General features: G+C 36.8%; 1 protein-coding gene and 1 pseudogene across 1 annotated transcript; both read left to right on the top strand.

Moving 5' to 3' along the window:
• Window positions 1-916: 916 nt before the first annotated feature.
• On the top strand, window positions 917-1,849 carry LOC131914206 (olfactory receptor 8B8-like). Its single transcript, XM_059266795.1, has one exon. The coding sequence runs from the start codon at window positions 917-919 to the stop codon at window positions 1,847-1,849; it is 933 nt and encodes a 310-aa protein (XP_059122778.1).
• Window positions 1,850-17,464: 15,615 nt separating this feature from the next.
• On the top strand, window positions 17,465-18,409 carry LOC131914205 (olfactory receptor 8B8-like; annotated as a pseudogene).
• The last annotated feature ends 828 nt before the right edge of the window (window positions 18,410-19,237 follow it).

The following is a 19,237-nucleotide window of genomic DNA, read 5'->3' as shown; positions in this document are numbered from 1 at the left end:
ATCATATAAGATTTACAACTTTTTTTGAACAATTTATTCATTGTGAGATGCTGAAAGTGAAGCTAAGGCCTCCCTCCACATAGACTTGCTTTTTTATGTGTTTGATGTGAACATAACACATATAAAGTGAGAAGACAATTGTAAGATGTAATCAGTTCAGACTCAAGTATATGACAAAGCATTGATAAGTATTATTAACATGCTGAACACTAGGTATCCAGAAATTAATCATACTTTATACTGAATCATTTTACTCTTTTATTAGTATCTCTTTTTTTAAATTTTATTTTAAATATTTTTATTTTTATTTTGCAATACAATTCAGTTCTACATATCAGCCACAGATTCCCTTGTTCTCCCCCCACCCGCCCCCCTCACCTTCCCCCCAGCCCACCCCCCATCCCCACCTCCTCCAGAGCAAAGCCTCTCCCAAGGACTGAGATCAACCTGGTAGACTCAGTCCAGGTAGGTCCAGTCCCCTCCTCCTAGGCCGAGCCAAGCGATCCTGCATAGGCCCCAGGTTTCAAACAGCCGACTCATGCAATGAACACAGGACCCGGTCCCATTGCCTGGATGCCTCCCAAACAGATCAAGCCAATCAACTGTCTCACCCACTCAGAGGGCCTGAATGACCCCTCAGCCATTGGTTCATAGTTCATGTGTTTCCATTCGTTTGGCTATTTGTCCCTGTGCTTTATCCAACCTTGGTCTCAACAATTCTCGCTCATATAAACCCTCCTCATTCTCGTGATTAGCATCTCTTGACTTGGCCTCACATAGACTATAGCAACTATGAGGGTGATCTCCAGGCATTCCCAGTGTACGTGCCACATGATAGAACAAACACTTGTAAATTCTCTGTGGCACTTTACCTTCACTCTTTCTTTTCTATCTCCACAGATTCTCTTAGAGAAGAATGGTTCTGATAAATGGTTCTTTGTTAACAGAATTCATTCTCTTGGGTTTAACGGACAACACTGACCTCCAAATACCCCTGTTCTTAGTTTTTCTAGTAATATATATGATCACCGCCTTGGGAAATTTGACTTTGATCATTCTAATTGTACTGAATTCTCACCTTCATACCCCTATGTACTTTTTCCTCTTTAACTTGTCTTTCATAGGCCTCTGCTATTCTTCTGTTGTTACACCCAAAATGCTGATGAACTTCTTAGTAAAGAAGAATGTTATTGGTTTTGCAGGATGTATGACGCAGCTCTACTTCTTTTGTTTTTTTGTCATCTCTGAATGTTATGTCCTGACAGCAATGGCCTATGATCGCTATGTGGCTATCTGCAATCCACTCATGTATAATGTTGCCATGTCCCCTAAGGTCTGTTCCTTTCTTATGATTGGCTCATATTTGATGGGGTTTTTTGATGCTATGATCCATACCGGATGCATCCTGAGACTGACCTTCTGTGATGGGAACACCATCAATCACTACTTCTGTGATCTCCTGCCTTTGATGAAGCTCTCCTGCACCAGCACCTATATCAATGAGATAGAGATTTTCATTGTAGGGCGGAAAGATATCACTCTACCCAGTATTGTCATCTTTATATCTTATGGCTTCATCCTTTCTAGTATCCTCCAAATAAGGTCCACTGCTGGAAGGTCCAAAGCCTTCAGCACCTGCAGTTCCCACATAATTGCCGTTTCCCTGTTCTTTGGATCATGTGCATTTATGTACCTAAAACCCTCCTCAATTGGATCTTTGAATGAGGGAAAAGTATCTTCTGTTTTCTATAATATTGTGGTCCCCATGATGAACCCTTTAATCTACAGCTTGAGGAACAAAGATGTTAAAGTTGCCCTGAAAAAAACTCTGAATAGGAAAAAGTTTTGATGAGAAACATACTGTCTTTGTGACAAACAGTCACAAATGCATGATTTTTGAGGTATAGTGCCTGCTTCATAATCTTATTTCTTCATTATAGTGGGGTAATTTATATTTTTCGTTGCTAGCATGGTGTTGGAAAATGGTGTTCAATGATATCTCTTTAAAATGACTGATTGCATGTTCAGTACTTTCTCAATTGATTAAATACAACTCTCAAAACATTCTTTTGTAACACTAGTCATATGCATATTGTAAGAATATACCATCATAGTTTGATGATATATATTTTTTCCACATATATATTTTTCCACACACATGTGTGTGTATGTGTGTGTGTAGTAGATGAGCAAGATTCTGCAGTTTAATGAGATTATTAGTCCTTGGCCTAAAAACGCTTATTAAATATTTAGTTCAGAGTAAACTATTAGTCATGATTTCGAGTCTAGTGCTTTTTAACATTTAAATCTACTACATTCTTAAAATACTATTTTTAGTAAAACAAAGTATGGGATAACAGTACCCTTTTGAATTTGGCTGTTATTTCATCCTGAATGTAACGCTAATTCACACAGCATTTGTTTCTTTATTTTATTTTCTTTCTCATATCCCTCTTTGTTTAGAAAAATGAGCTGATATCTGTTTTTGAGCAGGAGGATGTATTTTTTTGCCAGTGCATCTGGGAAAAGGTTGGGTGAAATTAGGAACTGGTATTTCTTACCAAAAGATTTTGAAATGCTTTCAGAATCTTACCTATCTGCTGACAGTGCTTTTTGCTGTGATTTCTACTTGACTGATTATTTCATTTTCAGAGTCTCTGTTAGGATCTTTAAGTGTCTCGGTTTCTTTGCTGAGCTTTTCCTCCATGCTTTTCAGTTTCTTCTCTGTCTATGTCTTAAACACATTCCCTTACTTCACACATCTTAGTCGAGTCCTCTATATGGTCACTGATCCTTTTGTAAAGTAAGACTCTTGAACTCTTTCTGACATGGCTGCTGAATGTCTTTATTTTCTCTTATTGGCAGTGTTGTAAGTGTATCATGGTGGTACAGGGGAGGTTGAGACCCACTCTTAGGGTTCTTAATCTCATAAAATAATTTAAGAATAGACTCAAAGAAAAATTTGGAGGCAATTTTATTAGGATTTAAAAGGGAAAAAAACAGAGATGGCAAACTGTAAGTCTCAGCAGCTGCCTGGAATAGAAGAATGGAGAAGACATACTGTTTAAGCCAGCATGAAGTTCAGACACATAACAGACTGGCAGCCACATGGCAGGGAAGGCGCTCTAAAGAAATCGGAAAGAAAAAGCTCAAAATACTGGGAAAATCAAAGCTTTAGATAATGTGTGCTTGAAAAAGAGACATAAGGAATATAATATTTTCTAAATAATTTAGAAAAGTTGACGGATTTGGGAATCTGTATGGTTATGACCAACATGCTACTACACTAGGAATAAGAATCTGGGAAGGACTAGCCTAGTATCTCATTAAAGAACCTATTCTTTAGCATAGCTTAAGATAGATCTCTTTCCCAGTGTTGGTCTCCTGTCCAGGTGACTCACCTGACCCAACTCTAAGGTCTGCAACTGTGATGGCTGTTCTTGGTTGTCTATTTGACTATATCTGGGATGAACTATAATCCAGACACTGAGGGTACACTTGTGATCAGATCATGAGTCAAGAGACAACATGTCTTCAATCCATACCTTGTGTCAGGAAGACAAAGACTTTTAATCCAGAATTGGAGGCTGGAAGACACATGCTTTTAATCCAGACCTTGAGTCTGGAAGGCACATCTTTAATTTGCTTGAAGCCTATGTAAGGACAATTGAATATGGAAAGTTTCATTCTTCACCTGCTTGCCCTTCCCATGTCAGCACATGCATTTCTTCACGGGCATTGGAGCCTGCTTCTTCAGGTTTCCAGCATATACAGAAGACCAGCTGGGACACCCAGCCTCATGGGACTGAGCAGCTACTAGATTCTTAGACTTTCTATCGATAACTAGCCATTGTTGGACTGCAGCCTGTAAGTCATTCCAATAAATTCCTATGTGTGTGTGTGTGTGTGTGTGTGTGTGTGTGTGTGTGTGTGTGTATGTAGAGACAGAGAGGGAGAAAGGGTGAAATGGATAGAGATAGATTGATTACATAAGTTCTTTGACTCTAGAGAACCTTAATTAATATACCAGTCAAAACAGATACTCTATTCTCTTGAATAGAAAGGTTTTTGAGTTTTTGTTTGTTGTTGTTGTTGTTGTTGTTTGAATGTTCTTAGTGCTACCCAACAAAGTTTGTGGTTTGCTGCTGTTGTATTTTGTTCATATAATGGGATGGATATGTGTTCTGTTTGAATTTTCCACTTTCTTTATTTTGTTATGTTTTATGGGATTCCTCTTACAGGAAATCCATTCTTCTTCACTAGGAATTGGGTTTTGCTGCTATTTAATGAAGAATGGGAAATGGCTGCATATCCTGTTATGTATTTCTTACAGTCACGGAGTGGACATGAAGTAGGAGACACTTGCATACATCGCTTGTGTCTCTGGTAAGACTCAGGTACAGAGGCTTTAGATCTCGATTGAAGGCAAATGTCATCAGGGATGATTTCTAGCTATGATATGAATGATGATATGAGGTTGTGAAATGAAGAATAATAAGGAAAGGGAGATCATGGCATGTATTATAAATGAGAGAGAAAGTACATGGTTTGAGGTTATGAGAGGTAGTAAAGAGATTATTGTAGGTACAGAAACATAGAAAACAATATTTTGGTGTAGAAGGATAGTTACAAAAGTCATTTCTTCTGAGATAAAAGTTAAAACAGCTGCTTCCTAATTATAGTACAAAATTATCAGGAATTTTATTGACAAATACAGAAAAAAATCTAAGTATAAGTTTCAAAGTGACAAAATTTAGTAATAACATGAGATAGACAACATTATGTCAGTATACTATACTTCACGCTAGAATAGTATGTATGTTCCACCCATGGAATGTCATTGGTATCAACATTCACAAGGGGAGGGAGGACTGCTCTGTTAGGTCACTTGAGTCCTTATGAGGAGAAGGATTTCTGTAAGAGTAAACTACTTCGGGCCAGAATTCTCTTGCCAGTATCTCCCTGCTTCCAAGCAAGTTACAACTTGTCCCCAGTGAACAGGGAATGAACATTACATTAGCAGGGCTTTCTGTGGCTCAGCAACTGATGATGTGTGATAGTTCTGCACAGCTAGTAAGGGTGTACTGGCAGAGTATGTTCTGAATCCCTCTGGATCTTTCCTATGTGCAGCTTGCATCCAGCAACTGCTATTTTCACTGCATGGCTGTCTCAGGTTCACACCACCAGGCTACCCTCTGCTACATACTCTGTCACTTGAGCAGATCCAGTCTGATGTCCATGCTTGTTTTTCAAATATCAAGATTTTCTGTTTATTAATCTCCTCATGTTGATTCTTTGAGCAGTTTACTCCTGGTGATCATTAACTGTGGTCAGTGTAGTGGCTGGAGCAGGTTGTGCCCTGGAAGCAATATTAGTGGTGGCAGTAAGTGACCCATGAGGCACCTCAAGTTCACTCATGGGAGAAGTCCACTGGCACATACAGTGATGATGGTCAGTCTTTGGAGGAATCTGGGTAGCTGCTTGGAAAAGCGGCACCAGACCTTCTCCTTTATTTAACTAAGTTCATCTACTCATGGTTTTTATATCTCCATCTTACATGGAAATCCTAATGTATTTCTATGGATTTCTCTGTTTTGGGCAATTAATAAAGTAAAATTGCATACTATATTGTCCTTTCTGATTGTCTTCTTTCACTTAGTATATATGTTTGCAAAATTTATCCAAACTTTAGAATGAACCTCTGCTTCATTCCTTTTTATGGCTAAATAATGTTCTGAAGAAGGGATATAGCACATTTTATCTATCCATTCAGTAGTTAATATATATCAGAGTTAAGTTTATACAAAATGAACCCCATGGTTTTTTGTGAGATTTTTGTTTCATTTTGTTTTGTTTTGGCATTTACTATTTTATTGGTTTTTGTTTTGTTTGTTTTTGTTTTGTTTTGAGAAGGAACGTAAAGTTGAGTGGATAAAGAGATTGGGAGATCTGAAAGGAGTTGGGAGGCAAAATGATGAAGAAAATAAAATACATGAAAACACATTTTAATAAAAGTATAAAAGCAAGTGTTTTAGTGACTTATGATGCCCTAATAATAATGCCCTAATAAATACACATATAAACCTATACCCAGATTTATTGTGTGGACTTCTTTTCAATTCCACCTAGTATGTATTTAGAGATAGAATTGCTATCACCCATAATAACTGTTTCTACCTTTTGGAACTGTGATTCTGGACTATTAAAAAATTTTTTTTGTATTATTGCTCATGGTTATAAGCAACATGTGAAGGATGTCAAACCTGCTCAATTTTAATAAACATTTGTTATGGTTCTTTGTAGCATGAATCCTAATTGATCTTAATAAAACCCAGAGCCAAATATTGGGGTAAATACTGAAAGATCAGAGAGGCAAAGGAACAAGACACAGCCACCTCTCACCTCGCCAACTCCTCAGCCAAAAAGGACTGAGCTCCTTTCTCCTCCACCTTATATTCCTTTCTCTGCCCAGCCATATCACTTCCTTTCTCAACCTCCCTAGTGCTGGGATTAAAGGCGTGTGTGCCTCCTAAGTACTGGGAGCAAAGGCATAAGATCCCAAGTGCTAGGATTAAAGGTGTATGCTACCACTGTCTGGCCTCTATGGCTAACTAGTGGCTGGCTTTACCCTCTGATATTCAGGCAAACGTTTTTTGTTAGATCATACACAAAATATCCTCACAGTCCTTCTTTTACATTCCCTATCCTAGGGTTGGTTTTGGTGGAGTTTATAATAAAACTAGCTTAAACTGAAGTGAATATCCTGTGAGTTTAGCATTAGGAGGTAAAATACTCTGGGAAAAATATTTTCAAACCAACTGCAGGACACAATCCACTGGAAGATATAGGAGTAATGTCAGTACTCATAATACTGTCTGTTCCTATTGTCTGTGACATTTCTCAGGGTATCAGGACAGGGCATCCATAAAGGAGATCCTCACAGAAGTAGCAGCATTAGGGGCAGCAGCTATGAACCATTTAGAAATGGAAACTTGGAAATCCCACTGAAGACACACTGAATCTACAGGCTTTGAGAGGAGTATCAGTTGTCTATAAGTAAACATGATTTTCATGTGTGCTCAAGGTTAGCATAAGGCAATCCTCTGCCAAGATCTGCCCTGTGAACATCAACTTTCCTACCAGCTGGTTATAAAGGCCCCATCACCCTCGCAATGAGGATGATTAGGGGAAAAAAGGCAGTTTTTGAAAGTAACATTAAGTATTTGGAAGACACTAGCAACTCCTAATAGTGAGACAAACATTTTATACCAATTATTCATAACCAATTATGGACACAGAAAAACTGACTAGGAGCAGATGGAATTTTTTAGAGAGAATTTCTAAGGTTTAATGTAATTTTATTTACACTCTCTGGTCTGTTTTCCCTAAGGAAATTTTCAAAACATTTATTATTGTTCGTTTTCTTTTTTTAGTTAATAGGAAAGGGGAGGTCACAGGACTCCCACAGATTAGTCATTTTTAAGAATAAAGATTGCTTCATGGAACCACTTCTGCATCTCTGATATATGTTCAATGGCACTTTTTAAAATAGAGGGAAATCATTTTGTTTTTATAGAACACTATATTCTTGAAGACAAGCAGAGTTTCTTTTATATATCACAATTTAAAAATCATCACTTCTGGGCTATATTTCCAGAAGTGAGATAGCTAGATCACTTGGTAGGCACACTTCTGGTTTTGAAAGAACCTCCATTTTGCTGTTCATCATGACTGCACCAACTCGTTTCCCATAGAATGCATGGAAGTGAATGGGTATCTACTCATTAGATTCAGTCAGTGCATAAAGTGTGCATTAATTAAGACATCATACCTCTAATTAATGTGTAGACTAATATTTGTCATTAAAAGAATCTATACCTTTCTTGAAAACTAATAAAGATACAGTAATGTAGCTGAAGATACTTTAATGGCAACATTATTGCTACACCTCTCAAATATGGACAGTTTCACTGTTTCTTTATACACTGAACAAGAAGAAGATATATATAATTTAAAGAGAGTTTCAATAGGGACAACATTTACGCTGGCTAATTTTTATGTAACTTTGACCTAGGCTAGGGTCATCTGGGAAAAGGAAACTCAATTGAGAAAATGGTTCTATAAGATTGTTCTGTGGGGCATTTTTGTGATTGATGATTTTTGTTAAAGGACCTAGCCAACTATGGTCTGGTTGTCCTGAGTTCTATACCAAAATAGGATGTGCAAGCCATGGGGAGCAAGCCAGTAAGCAGTATTCCTCCATGGCCTCTGCTTCAGTTCCTGTGGCTAGGTTTCTGCCTTGAGTTCTTGCCCTGACTCCCTTTGATAATGAACTGTGCTATAGAGATGCAAACTGAAATAACCCTTTCTTTCTCAGGTGGCCTTTGCTCATGATGTTCTACCACACCAATAGAAACTTAGGTAAGACATCACGCAGGAGTAGACAACACAACTCCCAGAAAATTATATATTGTTGCCAATTGCACAATACCTCCTTATAACTTGTGGTTAAATATAAAATAAAGGATTCTGCTGTTGGTCTTCCTGTCCAACTAAGACTAAGTCTTATTGCTGAAAGCACCATTGTAGCTAGAATTTTTTCCAGTCCCACTCAGGCCCGCAGCCGCTCAAACCCAAATAAACACACAGAGGCTTATATCAATTAAAACTGTATGGCCTAATGGCTCAGGCTTCTTGCTAGCTAGATCTTACATCTTAAATTAACCCATTTCTATAAATCTATACCTTGCCATGTGGCTTGTGGCTTACGGGTATCTTTACATCTTGCTTCTCTTTGCCCTGGCAGCATCTCTTGACCCAGCCTTCCACTACCCAGAATTCTCCTCTCTGCTTATCCTGCCTATGCTATATTTCCTGCCTGGCTACTGGCCAATCAATGTTTTATTTATCAATCAATCAGAGCAACACATTCACAGCATAGAGAAAGACATCTCCAGCACACCTTGCACTTTAATGATAGGACACAGAGAAATCAAACTAGAACTGAGCTGGAAGCATCTACCCTTTTGGCTAGTCTTGTGATGGCAGAAAATGTCATACAGAATGCCAGGAGAGAAAAGTTACCAACACTCTCACCCAAATGTGAACCCTAGAAGCTGTAATATCTTCCTGCCAGGCATGATGTACTCATTAGCTCAATAGCAGCATGACTGTTCTAGGAGTACCCAATCATTATACATTTGAGGTTCTCTCCACAGAAGGGAATTCTGGATGGTACTGTATTTGTAACCCTGCTTAGAAGCCCATGGAAACGATGGCCATAAGCTTTGGCAATGAACCTACTAATTTTGTTTTGCTAATGAATATGATGTTAAATGATATTTTTAAATGCATGCTTCTATCCATAAATTACATTATCTTAGCCTTCGGCAGTGAAGTTTTGCTTAGTAGAGAGTAGCAGAGTTAATGCAGAGACCCATAAACCTGGTCAAAGCACTGAGAATAGGTTGAGTTGAGTATTCATCTCTAAATGGAGCATCTGTATTACCCCCATGTCTCAGAAAACATCATGGAAGAGAGTCAACAAAACAATAAGACCAAAGGACAGGAGGTGTGATGTGAAGTGTTGTCATTGGGATATGATATAACTATTGCATTCATGAACTTACAGTAACTATGGTGACCTCCACATGACGGAACATCTGGTAAACCCAAGGCATCCACAAGAAAAAGTGTGAGCCTGGCCGGTAAAGGGAATACTGGAGTACCCTGGTTCAGAGGGAAAGGAGAGGAGGAGAAAAAAAGGAAGTGCCTGCTCTCCCCACCTTTTCCTGCACACACTGCAGTACCACAGCATGAGGAGATCATCAGAGGGAGTGCCAAGCAAAGGTCTCCCACTCCATTTCCCTGGAAGAGATATGGAGGGTAGGCTGCTCCCCAGATGCCCCTCTATCCCAGGACTCTCTGCATCCTGGGTCTGAAGGGACTGTGAAAACCCTCCCTTGGGGTAGAAGAGAAGGCACAAATGGGACTGGACCAGACCATGAGAACCCACCACTTCCTGAAGAATTATTGGCAGTTATTGACTGGTAGAGGAGTCATTTCTTCCAGTGGTATAGCCACTGGTAAGTTTTCCATGTTCTAGTAAACAACCCCTTCCCATGCTCATAGGAACAACCATAGGTAAACATACTTAGCGAATCCCAAACAAAATTTTAATCTAGGAGAAAAATAACATGAAAACAGGACAGGGACCTATGGGAACAAGAAAGTTTCAGTGGAACTGGAAAAGGAATAAGAGTGGGTGGTGAGGGTGAAAATCACAAGAATATTTTATAAATACATGAAATTGTCAAAGAAGGATCAATCAGAACACTGAAACCATATTTAATCCCCATAGATTTGTAACTTCTATCCTGATTGTGCAGATTAGGAGCAGACATAAAGCATATTCAAATGTGTACATGGTTATATATATATTGACTCAAATGGTTAGAATGTAAAAATAATGAGACATTAATCTGATGTCTGAATGATTTGTTCCTTTGTCACAATCATTCTACAATTAACCTGAATTTTTATTCATTTAATTTAAATCAATCACTTAGCTATCCTTTGGGAGTTTCATAGAGCACTAATCAAGATGCTATTCTTTTAAATTTCAAGTAATATTCCTGATTATTACATTTATAAAATTTGCTAAAATTAAAAAAAATCTACACGTACAAAGTATGTTGATCTACAGCTTCTTCTTAACATTACTCTGTAGGACTTTAGAATCAAGGCAATGTTTCTCTTTCACAACAACTATGATATTTTTGTTGATATATATTGTTAGATGACATTTTAAAAACTAAAATCATGGTAAAATGTACAATAAGCTTATCCATGTCTGGGGTTTCTTTTAATATTGGATATTTAACTGACAATTGAATTCCTCACACACAAGTCAACTTGAATTACCTATTTTTTAAACATTCATACACACACATTATAATATAAAAATATTGCAAATGATAGTCCATGGTAAGTGGCCATCTCCAAGTATGTGAACATGAGCAACACTAAATGGACTCATTAACATGTACTACTTATAAATTACTTTTTTAGTGAGGATAAATCTGTTTCAAAGGTTTTCACACTACATAGTTATACATTTATTCATAATAACTTACATTTCATTTTATTTTTTTAGTTAGCCTACAAAACAATAAGTTTGTCATTTCCGTACATGGAGATCACTGTAATTTGCTGACATTTATCTCTGTTGCATTTTCTTCTCCCATCTTTTAGGTCACACTAGACCTCTTCCTCTTGTGTTTTCAGGTCCTATACAACAGAAAACCTGTGTTTATGTTTCTGAGTCTGGTTTATTTTATTGACCTGAAAATCTTCTGTTCTATGCATTCTCCTTCACATGAATCAATTTTCTTGTTTATGCTTGAAAGTCTCTATGATAAGCTCTGTGCAACTCATTTATTTTGATGGAGGTCCCAAAGACTGGGTAGAAGAGGAGTCCTAAAAGAGAAGCCAGTGATAATGTGATATTGAGGATCACAGGGTAGTTATATTTGGGAGGAAATTCCAGACTACTTTTCTACTACGCAATTGTTGGATAGGCATTCTCCCTAGCATTTGATATTTGTTTTCTTGATGAAAACCATTCATATAGAACTTAAGTATATAAAATAAAACTTAAAATAACCTTACAGGAGGTAAATGAGAGTGAGCAAGTAAAAGAGTAAGACAGAGAGACAGAGACAGAGAGAAACAGAGAGAGAGACAGAGACAGAAAGACAGACATTGCAGTTGATAGTCTATCCTATGTGGTCATGCCCAAATACCTTAGCATAAGAGCACCATAAAGAATTCTTTGAGGTATGTGTGTATGTATATGCCTGTGTATATATGTAATAATTAATAATAAAAGGTCATGAACTTGAGAGATAGAGAAAAGGAAAGGAGATGGGGAAAATAATTTAAATAAAGTATTTATATCTGAAATTCTAAACATTAAAATAAAATGTTTTGAAACATTTATATATGTATAGAATATAGCTTGGTAATATGCATTCCCTTTACTTGCCACAGCTGCCACTGAACAAATGCCCCCAACCCACCAGCATCTTCGTTTCAAATTAGTTTCTTTTTTTAAATGTAAAAACTTAATGTATAGCCAGATTTTCACTATGTAATGTCTTCTTTGTTTCAAGTCACATCTGCTGACTTAACATCCATTTTGACAGATATCATTCTTCTTACTCATACTCTCATCGTATTAGGTTTACACAGGATTTCTTTTTCCATCTCCTCACTTTCATTCTGTTTCCTTAAAATTAAAGTGAGTCTCATATAGACAGAATATGTATGCTTCTTATTTTGCTTCATTGAATCACCCTAAGTCTTTTATAAAAGGATTAGTTGATTTTTTCCTATGTAATCATTGATAGTTGAGGATCTATTAATGCTGTTTTCCTTCTTTATTTTGTAGTTTTGTGACAGTTTTTTTCTCAACTTGCTATATTTTTTTGAGGATTGATATGTTCTGGCAATGTTTTAGTCTTCAGGGATGATTCCATTTGAATCTTTTCAATTTTTCTTTTGAAAGTTGCAATAGATTTGCATTTTATGATTATTATAAAACGCAAAGAAAATATTTTGCCAACTATGTCTTAGTAAGACAAAAACTTAACTTTAATTTTTTACAGTTGTCTTATCCTTGTGATATCCAACTGTTAGGTAAGAGATGAAGATGCTAAGATGGTAAAATGATTTCATTTTATAAGCTGAACTTTTCCAAATTGCATGTGAGATCACTATGGTTCTATATGATGTGGTGCCTACTGAAATATAGTATTTCAAAGTAATATGTGATAAAGACAGTGTTTATGCAAAAGAACACAGCTCTTACCTTAAATGAAAAAAAAAAGAATTCATTCTTGAGCCATTTTGAGTGATCATAGTCTGGCAAAAACAGATTTAGGTTACCTCAAATTCCATTTTTCAGTGTGAAAACAGTTTCTTGAAGTTTTATAGTTTTATAGAACCAATGAAGTTATACATCAAGGTGAATTTAGAAAAGCTTGGTGGGTACATCAGAAAGGCAATTACATCAAGATGGAGGAGCTATAGACCCAAGAAGTTCTCTGATGACATTCTTAGCTTTTAGGGTAGTGGAAGCTTGCGGTCTGGTAAGTGAAACAACTCCAATGTTTTGATCTATTATTCAAGCCATGTTAGTTCTGACACAGAGCTGGGCAAGGAATATCTATTGGAGGGTGAGGCTAATGCTAGCTCAAGATAAGGTAATTAGCATCTGGGCTTACAAATTCCAAACCTGACCAGTCATTGCAGTTTTAATCAGTCAAGCTTTGAAAACACAGTTTCCTTCCAAGAAAATATGTTTCACAATGACGTATGCATAAAACGAATGTTGTGGTTATTGGACCTTGGTGTTTGTATAAGAATTATCACATGAATACCTGGGAGCCACAGAGTCTGAGTCTAAAGTCTAAGTCTCCTCTGTCTCTGTCTCTGTCTCTGTCTCTGTCTCTCTCTCTCTCCTCTTTTCCTTCCTTTCCCCCCCCGCTCTCTTATGTGCTAAAACATGATAACACTGATGTGTGCCTTCATCTGCCTACAAATAAAATTCAATTAGAATTTATCCACATCACTTATTGATAAAAACATACTTCAGTCCTTCTGCATTCCTGATTTTTCATTCATATTTTCTATGGTAAACTCTCTCCCTCCCTCATATTTGAAAGTATACAGAATACACAAATATTTGATTTCTGTAGTTATTTAAGCTATGGACCCATGAGCTAGCTACAGACCTGTATAACAGGCTTTTTCTTTTGGGCCACTAACTAGTTCCCAAATCAAGACATTAAGACTTACTAGTTATGAATGCTTGGCCTTCTCTTAACTCTTATTTTAATATGTTTCTCTTTATCTAAATTTTGCCTTGGGGCTTTTTACCCATTTTTCTATGTCATACTGTGTTGGATGGCTGGCTGACTCTGGGGCATCTCCCTCTCTTTCTCCCTCCTTATCTCCTTCTTTTCTCTTCTTCTACTAATTCTCTCTGCCTTCTAGCCCCTCTTATCCCTCTCCTGCCTATCTATTGGCCCTTCAGCTTTTTATCAGAACAATCAGGTGCCTTAGGCAGACAAGGTGAAACAAATGCAACATATCTTTACATAATTAAACAAATGCAGCATAAACAAAAGTAACACATTAAATTGTTAACAAAGTCAACAGAAACTATTGTAACACATTTTTACACAGTTATATTAATATTCTGTAGCATAAACAAATGTAATACATCTTTACCTAGTTAGATATTCCACAACAGATCTGATTTTGAGATTGTAAGCTGGCTTTTGAGATTTTAAGGTAGCTAGACAGGCATATGCAGCTTCAAGATCATTGGTAATGGGCCATTCCTTAAAGGAGAACTCCCACAAAAAAAGCTGTCTGCATAGCTGATCAACTAATAAAAGCTTCTATGACTGTGGAAAGTTTGGTCCACAAAGTACAAAATATTTATTAACTGGATTCTTTGCCAAAAAAATAGAACTTTGACAAATTTTAATTTTATATGGTAAGTATCATTTAAATCCATTTTTAATTTATTTTATTTTTAAATACTGTTTTATGTTCCTATATTATGGTCTCATTGTATAGTCCAGGCTGTCCTGAGAGTGGCAGGACTAGCCATGCTGACCTGAAACTCACAGTCTTCTGACCCTGACCTCTTGAAGATTAACATTACAGTATCGTGTCACCTGATGGAACTTTAATATATTTTATCCAACACACTGAAATGTTGAAAGAACCTGGGTGATCATATGCAACCCCTAAAATATATTAAGATGGGGTGATAGTCAAGTATCTTGACGCACAGGCACTGAGAACAAAAGTATCAAAATGAAAATCTCCAGTGACTGTTAGATCAGCATCCCTGAAATCATTTTGGAAATAAAAGAAACAGACAAACATATGCAGAAGAAGAATTTTTCCTTAAATAAGAACAACAGAGAGGCCCCAGACTCTCTGTGGGAGTAGTGACTTCTGGCACATGGCACTTGGGAAGGGGTTGTGATGGAAGATTCCATCTGTTTACCACTACCCCAGCATTGTCAAAATGATAGGTACCCGTGGAGGGAAGCTCCTTGGATCCTTCCAGGCCACAGATGTCATGAGTTAAGTCAATGTTCCTGTCTGGAGATGTGCTGGCCACCTAAGGTTTTTAGTCATTAACTCTTTAGTGACAGTGTCCTGGGTGTTTTTCCTATGCACACCAGATATTACAAGCATGTGTCTTAATCTATCCCATCTGAAAGCTAATTAGAAGGGAGGGCTAGAGAAAGGAGCTCAGTGGTTCAGAACTAGTCTAACCTACTTGCATACATCCACAGAGCTATTAAAAAAACAAGCAGAAAGAGATTTAAAAATATATTTGCAAAAAATTCTTGTAAGAATACCTGAAACATGTTATGACATACTATGGAAATCTTTGCAACTAGGCTTAAGAAACTCTGGGGATAGATTCTATGAAATATTAACATTAAAGACATGTTTTTTTTAAAAAAAAAAAAAAGCTGAGAAATAACCAAAATAATAGTTTTCCTTGAAGAGATGGTAGCTAGAAGATGGGGGTTCAATATTGGCTCAAATCTGGAGGATGTATAATCTCCAAAGAAAAGGGAACACCTGAATTGAGTCCACAGGGAAGTAAAGGCCCACCATGGGTAAGCATCTAAATACCATCACCTCATCTCCTTTTCATATCTGCAATATGTTTCCTAGGAAGAAGCTAAGAAAAATTCTATCTTGCTTATAACTAATTTCTTTATGCAATTAATCTTATATGAGATGTGTGGTGTTTCCTTAAGTGTTGAGGATGATAAAAATGAACGTGGTTTAATTTTTCTTATTTCCCTTTAGTGAATTATGTCTATGATTATTAAATATATCAAGGACTCAAAAATGTGTCCAGAGCACATAAGAAATTAATTTTATGCACCATCCTTTTTAGAATAAAAGGAATTAGTGCTCTGGAGCCTGATATGGTCTTTCCAGAATAACAGGGACATATACCAATAAAAGAAGTCCATAAAATTTCTCTCTAAAATAGGGTTTTAAAAATCTATCCTTACTAAAATCTCAAATGTATTGAACACATTTACTGAGAAGTAAATATTATATAAAAGGGTTTATGATGCATAATACTCATTTTGACCACATATCCTGGATGAAATTGTGCATCATTGAGGCTCATTTACTATTACTATCCAATATGTTGATACACATTTGTGTGTTTATGTAAATATACCTTTAATGCAAAGATAGTTTAAGGTGGGTTTTCTTAGCAAATCACCATTAACTGATGTTAATATGTTGAACATTAGATTTCTAAACACTTTTTATTTTGCAAAATTGAACTTTTTTCCCTGGGGTGTTTTTCTTTCCCACTAGCTCCAGCGACCAACATTCTTTGTCCACTTATGTGAATATAAATGTTAATAGAGGAGATGATGCAGTTTTTTTTCTAAAGTGAGGTTTTCCTGTTATTTTTTTTGTTTTTATATTTTCATAGTGGCTTTATATCAAAATGAGTCCAACAATTAATAATACGTATTTTTCTATCTATGAAAAGCAATTTTAAGGTTCAAGAGAAATTCAGAGAAAAATGTCCTAGATATACAGAGAATGGTCAGAGTCTGTGGACATGCAAATTGCAGTATTCTTATTCAATGTGCTGCATTTCCATTACACAAAGCAGTTTCTCTAGATTTATAAATTTTTGTGACACTGGCTATATCATAACCAATCACAGACTCAATTTCTTCTGCTTGATATTGGAAATACTGCTTATGACTCTAAGTATACTGCAGTCCAGTCTGGATATAGGTTACCATCAGATGACTAAAATGTTTCCCTGCATCAAGAACAGAGTGGTGGTGGCGCAAACCTTTAATCCCAGCACCCAGGAGGCAGAGCTAGGTGGATCTCTGTGAGTTCCAGGACAGCCTGGTCTATAGAGTGAGATCCAGGAGCCCTGTCTTAAAAACAAAACAAACAAACAAAAAAACAAAAACAAAAAGAAACAGACCGAAGTGAAGAAGGGATTAGAAGAAAGAAGGAAAATTATGTCCTTGTGCATCCAGTTTGTGTTTTATCCTTGATTTTCAAATTGTCAGATTAGCATATTTAGGTCACTGGGCTAAGCTCTGAGGTGTACTAGTGAAACACTTTACTGTATTCAACCTCTGAGATGCTAATTGAGGAAGACAATGCTGTTCCTTATTCTGGTAGCTTGAAAGGTGTGCTCAAGACTTTGAATCTGTTTGTTTTTTTTGTTTTTTGTTTTTGTTTTTTTTTTTTGACATTCAAACAAGAAACTGACATTTGAAGGGGAAGACGTGTTTTTAAATTCCTTACTTTCCCCCTGAAATTTCACTTATTTTTCCAACTACACAGATTCTCTGGAAGAAGAATGGCTTTTGAAACTGATTCTTTGGTAACTAAATTCATTCTCTTGGGGATAACAGACCAACCTGACCTTAAAATACCATTGTTCCTCCGTTTTCTGGTAATGTACATGATCATTGCATTGGGGAATTTGACCTTGATCATTCTGATTGTGTTGAATTCTCACCTCCACACACCCATGTACTTTTTCCTGTTTAACTTGTCTTGCATTAATCTCTGTTATTCTTCTGTGATTACACCCAAAATGCTGATGAATTTTATACAACAAAAAGGAATGTTGTTTCTTACACGGGATGTATGACCCAGCTACACTTCCTTTTTTTTTTTTTTTTTTTTTTGCCATTTCTGAATGTTGTGTTCTGACTTCAATGGCCTATGATCACTATGTAGCCATCTGCAATCCACTCTTGTATAACATTGCCTTGTCTCCTAAGGTGTGTTTCTATCTAATGCTTGGTTCATATTTGATGGGGTTTTCTGGTGCCGTGAACCACACTGGATTCATCCTGAGACTGACCTTCTGTGATGGAAACACCATCAACCACTATTTCTGCGATGTCCTCCCTTTACTGCAGCTCTCCTGCACCAGCATCTATGCCAATGAGATAGAGCTGTTCATTGTAACAGGAAAAGACATCATTGTGCCCACAGTCATTATCTTTACCTCTTACGGCTTCATCCTCTCCAGCATCCTCAAAATAAGATCCACTGAAAGCAGGTCCAAAGCCTTCAGCACCTGCAGTTCCCATATACTTGCTGTTTGTCTATTCTTTGGATCAGGTACTTTCATATATCTCAAACCTACCTCAGCTGTATCTATGGATGAGGGAAAATTCTCTTCTATTTTTTATACCATTGTGGTTCCCATGATGAACCCTTTAACCTAAGCTTGAGGAACAAAGATGTTAAAGTGGCTCTGAGAAAAACCTTGAGCAGGAGAATGTATTGATCAGACACTGAATCTCTCTGAGCCTGTAGTTAAACCATGGGAAGATTATCTGTTTGCTATTTTTGATATAATATTTTTGTATTTAATATATTTTACATGGTATATTATATTAATAAAATATATTAATATCAGTTTTTTTTCTTTTCTGTGGGGCCCCACAGAGGCTCCCTAATAAGGTCTTACTCCAAGTCAGAAGTCTGACCTTGCTTTACCCAACAGGGCTTGCATAATAGGATGATTCCGCCAGGAGCGTGGTTACCAGGTGTTTTGAAGGGTCTACACTTGGCTGTATATTGTGCTTTAATCTTGAAAGGGCAAGATCTTTTGCCTCTCCCCATGGTAGTGTATAAAAAGTCCATTAGAATAAATCTCAAGGCAACTGGGTATTGACCCAGGGCCTCCCAAAGCTATCATGTGTCTCTGTCTTTCTCTCCATCTATGCCTATATTTCTATTTAATACTTCCTCATTCCTCTCTGCTCCCCCCAAGAACCCTTTGACAGGTTGGAGCTGGACTCCTACACTTTTCATATTCATTGAAATTGGAAATTATCTGATTTTCATAATTTTCTTTTATATATATTTTGTTTTCTCATTGTGTGTAAAATTGATGCTTTTATCATTGTGCTTCTTTTAGAATAGTATTAAGTAGTTCTTGTCTTTTGTTGTTTGTTATTATAGACATTATCATTGGAGTATTGAACAGCTCTTATATTAATTAAAATAATATTAAGTTGTCTGCATGCTTATGTGGATAACTGGCCATATTTGCCATTTGAATTGAAATATGAAATCCTCTTTGTGTCTCTGTGTTCTTGTCTTTTGATCC

The sequence above is a fragment of the Peromyscus eremicus genome, chromosome 7, assembly GCF_949786415.1.
Source record: "Peromyscus eremicus chromosome 7, PerEre_H2_v1, whole genome shotgun sequence".
Lineage (NCBI taxonomy): Eukaryota > Metazoa > Chordata > Mammalia > Rodentia > Cricetidae > Peromyscus > Peromyscus eremicus.
Note: the sequence above shows the minus strand (reverse complement) of the source record. Positions and strands in the feature narration are given on the sequence as shown.

Coding starts and splice junctions, on each gene's coding strand:
- LOC131914206 (XM_059266795.1), top strand. CDS start 917: ATGGTTCTGATAAATGGTTCTTTGTTAACAGAATTCATTCTCTTGGGT.